The 12,796-nt window shown below is 32.5% G+C and overlaps 1 protein-coding gene across 1 annotated transcript; it reads right to left on the bottom strand.

Annotated features, from left to right (window-relative positions):
- Positions 1 to 1,174: 1,174 nt before the first annotated feature.
- LOC145814485 (uncharacterized) lies at positions 1,175 to 10,346 on the bottom strand. The gene is made up of 3 exons (XM_082911316.1): positions 7,516 to 10,346; positions 7,301 to 7,400; positions 1,175 to 1,309 (listed from the first exon to the last, which is right to left on the bottom strand). Exons 1-3 carry the CDS (start codon positions 10,344 to 10,346, stop codon positions 1,175 to 1,177), a joined length of 3,066 nt encoding a protein of 1,021 aa, XP_082767442.1.
- Between the last annotated feature and the right edge of the window lie 2,450 nt (positions 10,347 to 12,796).

Below are 12,796 nucleotides of genomic sequence, written 5' to 3'. Positions count from 1 at the left end.
TCTAAAAGTGCCTCTATGTCCTCCTCTGTTAGAAAAAGGACCTCTGTGGCTGTTATAAGCAAACAATCCTGGAGTTTCGGCTGCTTGTACATGCTTAAGAGAAGCCTCTACATGAATAGATTCAGAACAAAGTAGAGAGCACAGTTGTTCTAAAGAGATAGGACCGGATCTAGCACGTACAGTAGTCTTTAATGCATTGTATTCATCAGGCAAACCATTCAAAATTAGAAGAATAAGATCTTCATCCTCAACAGGGGAAGATACTAAAGCAAGTTGATCAGCAATCACTTTGAAGTGATTCAAATAGTCTTCCATTGTGCCTCCTTTCTTAGTGATCTTACTCAATTTAGTCTTTAACTGATGTATATGAGACCTAGAAAGAGAGGTAAATCGTGTGGCCAGAGTAGTCCAGACTTCATGACTTGATTGATAATGAATTACAGTAGTGAAAATAGAGGGAGATAGTGTAGCAGTGATGCAACTTAGCAGATGTGCATCAATAGTATTCCACAGAGTATAAGCAGGATTCAAGACTTGAAGATTCTGTGAATCAAGCACAGTGGATGAAGGACATACCTCAGATCCATCAACATAACGAAGAAGATTTGTTGCCTTCAAAATGTTTTGAAGTTGATTTTTCCACACTATGTAATTTGAAGAATCAAGTTTTGTAGGAACAAATGCACTGAGATTGAAGATTAACAAGGTCAGATTTGAAGGTAATGATGAAGAAACAGAAGAAGAAGATGAAGCTGCAGCAATGGTAGAAGCCATTGATGAACTCTTTAGATGCTCGTGAGAGCCAAAAAATGCTCTGATACCATAAAGAAAATAGAGAGAATGTTTTTATATTTTTTCCAATAATGAAATAGAAGCTACAGCAGTCTTTTTATACAAGTGTGATACAGAGTTAACCTGAGTTATAACTATCTAACCATCTTGTGTTACTTGTTCTAACAATATAACAGCTTTGCTTACTATCTCTAACAAACTAACTATCTCTAACAAACTAACTAATTATAACAAATTAACTATCTCTAACAAACTACCTAATTATACATGTGCAGGACAGCAGTTGCAGGTTCAAGAAGTGAATAGCTGAGCTGGGTGAGCTTCTTGAACTATTTGATCTTGAGACTTAGCTAGAGGCTTAGCAGCAACAGCAGAGTCTTTATCAGTAATCTCCCCAACACATACTTGGGTTTTCCTTGGCTGTTGTGTTGTCGCAACTTTTATTTGCCACAACCACATCTCCAGGCACCATCACAACTCTGTTAGCAGGCTTTTCTTCAATTTCAAGATTAGCAGACTCATTTGAATTCAATTCAATTCAATTCAATTCAAATTTTTGAACTCAAATTTCTTGAGAATTGAATTTTTTATTTTTAGTGAATGCTTTTAATAATTTAAAAAAAAATTTACTTTTAAAATGCACCTAACCTATATTTACCTTAAAAGTGAAATATTTGTAAAAAAAAATATTTTAAAAAATCAATAAATACACAAGAATATGAAAATATATTAAATTTTTGTATTTTTTGTATTTGGTGAATTTTTAAAAGATGTTTTAAGTATATTTATGTTATGTGTATTTAAAAACTAAGATATTTGCATCAAATATTAAAAAAATTTAATGAAAACAAAATAATATAAAAAACTCAATTTCCTAAGAAGTGGGTTTAAAATTATGAGACCAAACAAGGTGGTATTCTTGTACTTTTTGGTGGGCATTACTGCAAGCCCATCAAAATAATGTAAATCATTTATATTGTAGAACACGGTAAATAAATTAAGAAAAATATTAAAAAGATAGGAAGTAGAAAAAATAATTGTAAATTTATAAATTACAATACTTATTTGCATAATTTAGTACATAAATTATTTGTACTTTTATGAATTTATAATTATTATTTTTAACTTCTCACCTTTTTTTCTTTTTTCTTTTTATATTTTCCCAATAAATTATTCATATAGTATCGATATAAAAAAATATATATATATTAATTAAATATTGATAATTGCATAATCAAATTACATTCTTAATTTTCTAAGATTAATGTGATATAATTATGTAAGAATGATGTACAATCAATCTGATAAATGCGATATAATCAGACCAAGCTGAGCTTACTGGAACCATGGATGAGGACACAACTATCCTCATTCCATCTACGCCTTCTGTCTAGCCCAGTCTTAGACCAACTCATCAATTCAAAATGTTGACTTGGATCTACTCAGCTTCAATTGTTTTTTTTTAATTTTGTAGATAGGACTCGGCTTCACTTGTTGGTTGGCCTATCCATCAGACAAACTCATTATTTACTTTTATTTTTTAAAATAAAAATATACATTTAAAAGAACAATTGCAACCAACAATTGAATCACATAGTTATTAATTTTTAATTTTGTAACAGTTATTTTTATTTTTTTTTTGCCAAAAAACATTTGTTTTTTTATTTAATAATTTTTTTTAGATGTGCTTATACTGTAATATAATTTTAATATCAATTTTTTTTATTAAAAAAAATTAAGCCTATTAATTTTTTTTTTAACATCTATGGTATGGACTCAAATCTGGAACAATGCTAATTTATACAATATTTATATGATGAGGGTAGAAACCAAACGCTACAAGACTTATATTATATGTAAATATTATGTAAAAAATGTAATAATTTTTTTAGTGTATAGCATTCACCGCCAAATTTGTGTTAGACAATCTTCACTGTATTTAAAAGATTTAATTCTATTGTGTACAAAACAACAACTATAATTTAAAGAAATAAAGAAAATGAGAGAATTTGTTTGATTACAAAAATCAAACTCAAAATAATAAATAAATAAATAAATAAAAGCAGATTTTATTTTATTGCAAAAATAAAATTAAAATCTGATTTAAATAAATAACAATAACACAAAAAATTAATTAAATAACTTACTTGATTTAATTTCTTCGAATTATAATCTGATCAAGTCCAGTGTTTGACACTGTGTCCTTAAGACAGATTCGTCCTCTCTACGGTGCTTTCAGAATGTGGACGTCTATCTCCCAGGATAAAATGATCTACTACAAACAATAGCAGCACTACAAATTGTTTGTCTAACGAACACACAAAGTATTTATACTCTCTCTGACAAGAAAATAATGCAGCAAAATGAAGAGGATGTTTGCAGAATTACGAAGGACGAAAATTAGAGTTCTTAAAATCCAAATAAGGGCTGTCCTATTTATAGATGGAATGGTGGCTCTAGGTTTTTGAATTGAACAGGTATGATACCTGTTGGTTTTGAATTCAAACAGATTTGAATATGTTGGGTTACAATTCAAACAGATAACAAAAACGGGAAGGGCCTTGGTTGGGTGTACAGTAAATCCGGATCAGATTATTTCCAGTTTAAAACGGAAAGGGCCTTGTTTGGATGTACAGAAAAATCAAACCAGTTTAATTTGAATTCTGGATTTTATTTTACCAAAAATAAAATTAAATTCAAATGTTTTTGACCCAAAAAGATTAGTATTGGGCCGGACAAGCCCAACCCAACCACACACCACGCACCTGTGCCCAATCCCAGCCTGCCTGCCCATTTTGGGGTGTGGTGGTTTTTTGAGTCCAATGGGTCTAGCCCATTTTGCCCATAACCTCTCCCTCTAAAACACTTGGGTATCCCTTGGGGCACACCCCAAGTACCAAACCCATGCCTTATAAATCCTTTCAAAACCTCCCACCAAAACAATGTGGGACAAGCCTTATTCAAACCTTTAAGGAATTTTCACCAAAACTCCATTTCCATGGTGCACACTTTGGCTTCAATTTCCCATTCACTCGGTAATGGTTTTGAGCAACCAAATATACCACGTGAATCACAACGCAGCATAGAACGCGTTACCACTTTGACCCGTGAAAATCGACACACGGGGCCCACCTAAAAAATAGACCGAACTTAGGATAAATTTCTGGTTTTACCCAGAATTTATAACCATTTCCAACAATTTGCACTCTTAACACTTTTTTTTACCATATATGTGAGTAAAGTATTTAAAACGGCGAAAAACAATGAATGTAAATGTGAATAAGTCAAATTTACACAAAAACACTTCGAATGTGAATGTGAACCAACATTGACGCATTATAGAATAACGAAAAATGACTAACTTCTTCTTCATATAATCCGACAGGTACGAGGTTCAAGACTGAAAGATTCGGTGGAGGTTGTGTCTCTCAACCCATTCCACCTCAGCATGGTAGAAGGTAATGTGTTTTGATAGATGGTTAAAAACAACCCTACTTTACGCAAGAAGTGTTTTTATATTTATATATTTAAAAAAAAAAAAAACTTAAAAACAGTTACCCTCTCTCCATTTATTTTTTAATTTCAAAAATCGCAAGTCTGCAGTTGGAATCCAAGTCTACAGTTCGAATCCTAGAAACCTTCATAGTTTCTTCCAAATTCAAAATGAAACCTTCATAGCTTAACTAAAAAAGTTAAGTAAAAATACATTTCTTTTATTATTTTATAAATCACAAGTTAAATAAAATAAATTGGTGAATTTTTCAAATGAAATTGTTTTAACAAAAGGTGAAGACTTATGAGTTGTAATAAAGAATTGATTGCACTATTATATTACAAAGGATTTTAAGTAATGTTTCAAATGAAATAATAGAAAATATATTGTAACGGGGAGTTTACAATGAGGATTTGATATGTCATATTCAATTTTTTTTTCTCACAATCATCAAATCAATTAAAAAAAAAATCAACTATCATCCTATATATAACTTTAATAAATATATTAAAATAGTTAAAAAAATTAACTAAAATAACTAAGTTTCCAAACAAGCCCTAAATAAAATTATCATTTGTCATTATAAAAGAATGACCATTCTATATAGGAGTTTAAGGAATAATCATTATACTTAATTCCATCTCATTTTAATGTTGCTGGTAGATAAAAATATAATTATCCAATCAATGAATCACATGTGTAAAATAAAAAAATGAATATTACATTAAATGTTATATAATTGTGTCTCATCCTGCCAGTGGACTCATTCGACCGGAGATTTTGGACTAACCAAAAGAGGTGGTACACGCGACGATGTCTAGGAGTCGTCTCACGTGTGCAATGGCCAGCTCTTCCCTGTACTCCTCTGCACACACAATTTGTATTGTAATATGCCTTTCTTAAGTTTCTCATACTCATAGTAATAATCATGTATGTAAACCCCAAAAACATCTAAGCGTTGTAGTAATACTTACCCTCCCTTCAAACTTCAAATTGTCAAAGTTAAATAAATACTACATGAAAATATCTTCTTTTTTTTTCAATTTAAAAATAAACCTAAATAATTTACTTTTTATTACAAACTATTTTATGGTATCAAATAAAGGGGAGAAAAAAAGAAAAGAAAAAAGTACACTGGCAGGATGAGACACAATTATATGACATGTAATGTAATATTCATTTTTTTATTTTACACATGTGATTCATTGATTAGATAATTATATTTTTATCTACCAGCAACATTAAAATGAGATAGAATTAAGTATAATGGTTATTCCTTAAACGCCTATATAGAATGGTCATTCTTTTAAGTATAATGCTATTTTTATTACCATTTTAACCAGTGCCCATAAGTTGAAATTTGAATGAGATATTTTCCATTTATTATTGTGCATCTGGTTTTTTCTTTTTAAAAACAAAAACCCATAGGAAAGCCGTTGTCATATTATTATGGTATAAAGTTTTGTATAAATTTTGAATAATTTTCCTTTTAACAATATGGATCGACTTTCGTGGGGATGGTTTAACACATTTAGGCAATCTCTCAAAAAAAAAAAACTATGAAGATTTATTTATTTATTATTTTCCTATTTTGCTGTGAATGTAGTTTATTTGATAATCTTTTATAGTATGTCGAGCTGGTGCTAGAGATCGGAGCTTTAGCTAGCAAGGATCACATTAACACCAAATTAAAAGTGAAATGAATATATATAATCTCAATAATCTCAACAACTTTGATCTCTCATTTCTCAAATTCTCATCTTTCAGTATCGTTCAAAAAAAAAAAAAAAAAATTCTCATCTTTCATTGGATTGATCTCCTCCACCAACCACCAACCACTTCAGAAACTATTTCAGCGAGGGATTTCATTGTTTTTTCTTTGTTATGCGCGTTGTTTGTAGTAAAAAAAATGTCTCATACTTCTTAATATTTGATAATCTTGAAAAAACAACTCACCTGGAAAACAACTCATACTTCATACTTCTTATTGTGTGGAGGAGGAGAGGGAGGGGGGGAGGGAAGACAACTCACCTAGAAAAAATAATATGAGCCCTTCGTCATCGACTCATCCTTCATGGGTTTTTTTTTTTGTTGTTACAATTTTGTCAATGTGAATCATCTAATAAGTACACTGTTACGTACCCCTCCTTCTCCCGATTTATTTTTTAATTTCAGAAATCCCAAGTCTGCAATTGGAATCCAAGTCTACAGTTCGAATCCTAGAACCAAGACATCTGATCCCCTAAAGCTTATAGTTTCGGTTTATAGTTTCGGTTCTTCCAAATTCAAAATGAAACCTTAATAGTTTAACTAAAAAAGTTAAGCAAAAATACATTTCTTTTATTATTTTATAAATCACAAGTTAAATAAAATAAATTGGTGAATTTTTCAAATGAAATTGTTTTAACAAAAGGTGAAGACTTATGAGTTGTAATAAAGAATTGATTGCACTATTATATTACAAAGGATTTTAAGTAATGTTTGAAATGAAATAATAGAAAATATATTGTAAGGGGGAGTTTAGGATATGGATTTGAGGCTAAAATAGTTAATAATAATAATATGTCACATTCAATGTTTTTTTTCCTCACAATCATCAAATCAATTAAAAAAAAAATCAACTATCGTCCTATATATAACTTTAATAAATATATTAAAATAGTTAAAAAAATTAACTAAAATAACAAATTTTCCAAACGAGCCCTAAATAAAATTATCATTTGTCATTATAAAAGAATGACCATTCTATATAGGAGTTTAAGGAATAATCATTATACTTAATTGCATCTCATTTTAATGTTGCTGGTAGATAAAAATATTTTTTATTTTGAAGCAGCCAAAGAAACCTTTATTGATGACCAAACCATACAAGATGAGAGTACATCAAAAAAGGAGAGGAAAGGGGTTTGGAGAGGAACCAAACCGAAACAGAAAAAAAGAACAAAGCAGAAAAATCAAAATGCAAAACAAGACCAGCAAACACATCCAGGGGCAACAGATCACACCAGAACCAACCTCAACCTGACCCAAAGCTGAGAAGAAGCTCAAGCTGAAAACAGCAGGCCAAAACAGCAGTCCAACAGCCCCGAAGAGAATTGAGCAGAGCACACCAGACCTGAAAACAGAACTCCACCAGAACAAAAACACCAAGGGAAGTACTCCAAGAAAAACCAGAAGCAAACTGATATCTAAATTAGCCACATAGGACAGATTTACTCCCCAAACAGTACCTGATTTGTCTTAAATTGGACAGGAAGTCCTGGACAGTGAAATTGAAGGCCTTGAATCTCTGGTTCAACCACAGTGCAACTCTGATTTTAACCAACTCGCATAGGTCCTCCAAGTGAGGATTAGCAGCCTGAAAAATACACTCATTTCGCAGCTTCCACAGAGACCAAAACACAGCTGAGGGAATGACTTTCCAAAGCAATTTTTCTTTTTTGCTAAGCTTCACACCTTTCCACCAGTGAAGAACAGCTTCCACAGATCCGGGAAGGGCTCCTTGCACCTCCCACCAATTCAATATTGCAGACCAAACCCTCCAGGAAAAATGGCAGTGCAGCAGCACATGGTAGATAGACTCAGCCACAGATTTGCAGAAAGCACAAAGAGCTGGTGAAGAGGCTTGAAGGACTCCAATTTTCTGGAGAAAGTCTGCTGTCTTTACTCTGTTTTTCCGTGCTAACCAGCAAAAAAATTGGACTTTTAGAGGAGCGAGATGGTTCCAAATTAACTTGCTAGTAATAAGGATGGGGCCAAGGGAGACAACCTCACTCCGATAGACAGATGAGACAGAAAACATACCAGAGCCTTCAGCCAACCAGACTGGTTTGTCCACCAGATTATCAGAACAATTTGAGCCAGATATCAAGAGCTCCTTGAGTCTACTGACTTCCCTCTCTTCCCAGTCATACAGCCTTCTTCTAAAAAGAAGGCTCCAATCCCCTACTGCAACCTTCCTATCGTGCATTATACGTAAAGTTACATCCTTCTCCATCACTAATCTGTAAAGAGTAGGGAATTCATCTTTCAAGCAACTATTGGAGCACCATCTATCCTTCCAGAAGAGAATTCTTTTCCCATCCCCTACCTGAACAAGAAAATTGTTATGATAAAACAACATCAGATTACCGCTCCTCTCTGCTAAGGAAATGATACCTTTCCACACACCAGAATAACTATTGTTTGAAATAGGAGAGGGGCACCAGCTTTTAACATCTAGTTTATATTTGCTACAAATGATTTGTCTCCACAAAGCATCTTTCTCTTTGGCAAATCTCCACCACCATTTTAATAACAAGCAATCATTAACGAGCCTTATTCTTCTGATGCCCAAGCCCCCTTGATTCATGTTCTTTGCTAAATCATCCCATTTAACCAGGTAGATTGGTTTTCTAGACCCTGACCCACCCCAGAGAAAAGCAGCTTGAAGCTTCTCAAATTCTCTTGCAACTCCCACTGGCATTTTAAAGAGAGATAGATAATACGTAGGCAAGGCAGAGGTTACAGACTTAATAAGAGTGAGCCTTCCTGAAAATGATAGAAGCTTCCTTTTCCAACATGCTAATCTGATTTTGATTTTATCAAGAACTGGTTTCCAAGTTGCCTTCTTATTTGGATTTGCCCCCAAAGGCAAACCCAAATACTTAAGAGGAAGTGCCTTAGATTTACAATGCAGCTTGGAGGCAAAACTAGACAAGGATTCTTCAGGAACATTAATACCGCACACCTGACTCTTATGATAATTTATTTTCAGCCCTGAAATCAGTTCAAAACACCTTAAGACCCTCTTAATATTGCACACCTCCATCTCCTTAGCTTCACAGAATAATATGGAATCATCTGCAAATTGTAAATGTGTTAACTGCACCCCATTAGAACCAATCGTCACTCCTTTAATCAAGCCCAACTGCTGTGCTCTTGACATAAGAATATTAAGACCCTCAACTGCTACATTAAACAGAAAAGGGGACAGGGGGTCACCTTGCCTTAGGCCCTTTTGAGGGCAAAATTCCTCAGTTGGTGAACCATTAACCAACACTGAGAGTTTTGCTGTAGTAACACATTCTTTTACCCAACTAATCCATTTTGCACCAAACCCAAAATTGAAGAGCATGGATGATAAGAAGCACCAATTAACTGAGTCAAAAGCCTTTTCAAAATCAATCTTAATAATCAGACCTCTCTTTTTGGTTTTTCTCCAGCCATCAACCACCTCATTTGCAATTAGCACACCATCCAGGATGTTTCTTCCACCTGTAAAGGCTGATTGGGTATCACTGATGATTTGAGGAAGCACTCTTTTTAGCCTACTAGACAAAACTTTTGCAAGGACTTTGTAAACTGAACCCACTAGGCTGATAGGTCTATAGTCACCTAGCCCCACTGGATTTTCAACCTTTGGGATTAGTGAAATAAATGAGCTATTAAGACCCAACACCAACCTTCCATGCCTATGAAATTCCTTAAAAAACTTTAGTAAATCATCTTTCAACAATAACCAAAATTTTTGAAAATAAGCCAAGTTAAAGCCATCTGGTCCGGGGGCCTTGTTACCATCACAATCCTTCACAGCAGCCCTAATTTCTTCCTCTGAAAAATTTGCTTCCAGCCCATCAAAGCTAGGGCAATCTTGGACAGATTTAAAATGGCCACTTAGCTTAGGCCTAACTCTCCAATCCTCTGTGTACTGCTTGCTAAAGTGGTCAAAGACTTCTTTCCTAATCTGAGTAGGATCTTCCAACACAGTAGACCCAACAGACATGGAAGAGATCGCATTTCTACTATGCCTACCCTTGGCAATTACATGGAAAAATCTAGTATTTCTATCTCCTTTCAAATTCCAATTGAGTCTTGATTTTTGCAACCACAACCATTCAACCATTTTGCTAAGTCTCCGCACCTGATCTCTGAGTAATCTACTTCTTGCTCTTTCTGCCTCATGCAAATCTCTGGATTCAACAGCTAAGTCCAGAAAGTGCAGTTCCTCTTCAGCTTCCTTCAACTTCACAGTCACACTACCAAAAACCTCTTTATGCCAAGCCTTTAACTCTAACTTCATGATTTTAAGTTTTTTCAGAAGGAAAAATATAATTATCTAATCAATGAATCACATGTGTGAAATAAAAAAATGAATATTACATTAAATATCATATAATTGTGTCTCATCCTACCAGTGGACTCATTCGACCGGAGATTTTAGACTAACCAAAAGAGGTGGTACACGCGACGATGTCTAGGAGTCGTCTCACGTGTGCAATGGCCAGCTCTTCCCTACACTCCTCTGCACACACAATTTATATTGTAATATGCCTTTTTTAAGTTTCTCATACTCATAGTAATAATCATGTATGTAAACTCCAGAAACGTCTAAGATTTGTAGTAATACTTACCCTCCCTTCAAACTTCAAATTGTCAAAGTTAAATAAATACTACATGAAAATATCTTCTTCTTTTTTTTAATTTAAAAATAAACCTCAAGAATTTACTTTTTATTACAAACTATTTTATGGCATCAAATAAAAGGAAGAAAAAAAGAAAAGAAAAAAAGTACACTGGCAGGATGAGACACAATTATATGACATGTAATGTAATATTCATTTTTTTATTTTACACATGTGATTCATTGATTAGATAATTATATTTTTATCTACCAGCAACATTAAAATGAGATAGAATTAAGTATAATGGTTATTCCTTAAACGCCTATATAGAATGGTCATTCTTTTAAGTATAATGCTACTTTTATTACCATTTTAACCAGTACCCATAAGTTGAAATTTGAATGATATATTTGCCATTTATTATTGTGCATCTCGTTTTTTCTTTTTAAAAACAAAAACCCATAGGAAAGCCATTGTCACATTATTATGGTATAAAGTTTTGTATAAATTTTGAATAATTTTCCTTTTAACAATATGGATCGACTTTCGTGGGGATGGTTTAACACATTTAGGCAATCTCTCAAAAAAAAAACTATGAAGATTTATTTATTTATTATTTTCCTATTTTGCTGTGAATGTAGTTTATTTGATAATCTTTTATAGTATGTCAAGCTGGTGCTAGAGATCGGAGCTTTAGCTAGCAAGGATCACATTAACACCAAATTAAAAGCGAAATGAATATATATAATCTCAATAATCTCAACAACTTTGATATCTCATTTCTCAAATTCTCATCTTTCAGTATCGTTCCAAAAAAAAAAAAAGATTCTCATCTTTCATCGGATTGATCTCCTCCACCAACCACCAACCACTTCAGAAGCTATTTCAGTGAGGGATTTCATTGTTTTTTCTTTGTTACGTGCGTTGTTTGTAGTAAAAAAAATATCTCATACTTCTTAATATTTGATAATCTTAAAAAAACAACTCACCTGGAAAACAACTCATACTTCATACTTCTTATTGTGTGGAGGAGGAGAGGGAGGGAGGGAAGACAACTCACCTTGAAAAAAACAATCTGAGCCCTTCGTCATCAACTCATCCTTTCACCGCCGCCCCTCCCATTCAGTCGCAAAACCCTCCCCAACTCCCCTCCCCTTGCCTCAAAACCCTAGCGTCCACTGCCGCCATCGGCATCTCTCAATCGCGATCTCTCTCTCTCTCTCGTGCACGCGATTTGTCTTTGTCTCTCTCTATTTGCTTTTTTATTTGTTTTTTTTTTATTTCTATTGTCAATTATCATATTTTTTAAATCATCAATTTTGGGATAATCATATTTTATAATGGTAATATTTTAACGATCTTATTTTTTATACAGTCACTTTTTCTAGATTAAGAAATCGCATTTTCATAACTATTTTGTTATTTTTAATTTCAAGAATTAATTTATGAGATGTACAAAAACTTTTGATTTCAATTTTTTGAATTTAGTTTTCTGAAAATTGAATTTTTTATTTTTTGTATTTTTTTATTTTTAGTGAATGTTTTTAAAATTTTAAGCATTTTTTTTATTAGATACACCTTACTTAGATGTATTTAAAAAGTAAAATATTTTTAAAAAATATATAAAAATATGGAAAATATATTGAGTATTTGTATTTTTGGTATTTAGTGAATTTTTTGAAAAAAATTTCACAAAAATTATATTTTTAAAATATATTTATGTTAGTTGTGTCTAAAAATTAAAAAAATTATTTAAAATATTAAAAAAATTCAATAAAAAAATGCGAAAAGCCAGAAAATAGAATTTTTTGAAAAGTATTTCAAAAAACGAAAAACAAACATGGTGAAAAGTATTATAAAATTTGTAAAAAAATAAAATTTTAAAAATGTAAGGAGATAATGATGTGATGTAAGTAAAATTACCCTAGTTGGTCACATCTCACCCACACCAAATTGTAGGTTGGCTACAAAAAGTTTTTGGTACCAAAAAAATGTTAGGGTCCATTAATAAACTAGAAACTAATCATATTACACCCATGATTGATAAGGCTTTCACTACAAGAAATAACACATTTGCCGACCAAAAAATTGGTCTCTAAAAGCCCATTTTTAGTCGGCAAAAGTTATC

The sequence above is a fragment of the Camellia sinensis genome, unplaced genomic scaffold, assembly GCF_055761805.1.
Source record: "Camellia sinensis isolate YWXY unplaced genomic scaffold, ASM5576180v1 Unanchor11, whole genome shotgun sequence".
NCBI classification, from domain to species: domain Eukaryota; kingdom Viridiplantae; phylum Streptophyta; class Magnoliopsida; order Ericales; family Theaceae; genus Camellia; species Camellia sinensis.
The sequence above is the reverse complement of the archived record's forward strand: the minus strand, read 5'-3'. Positions and strand labels throughout refer to the sequence as shown.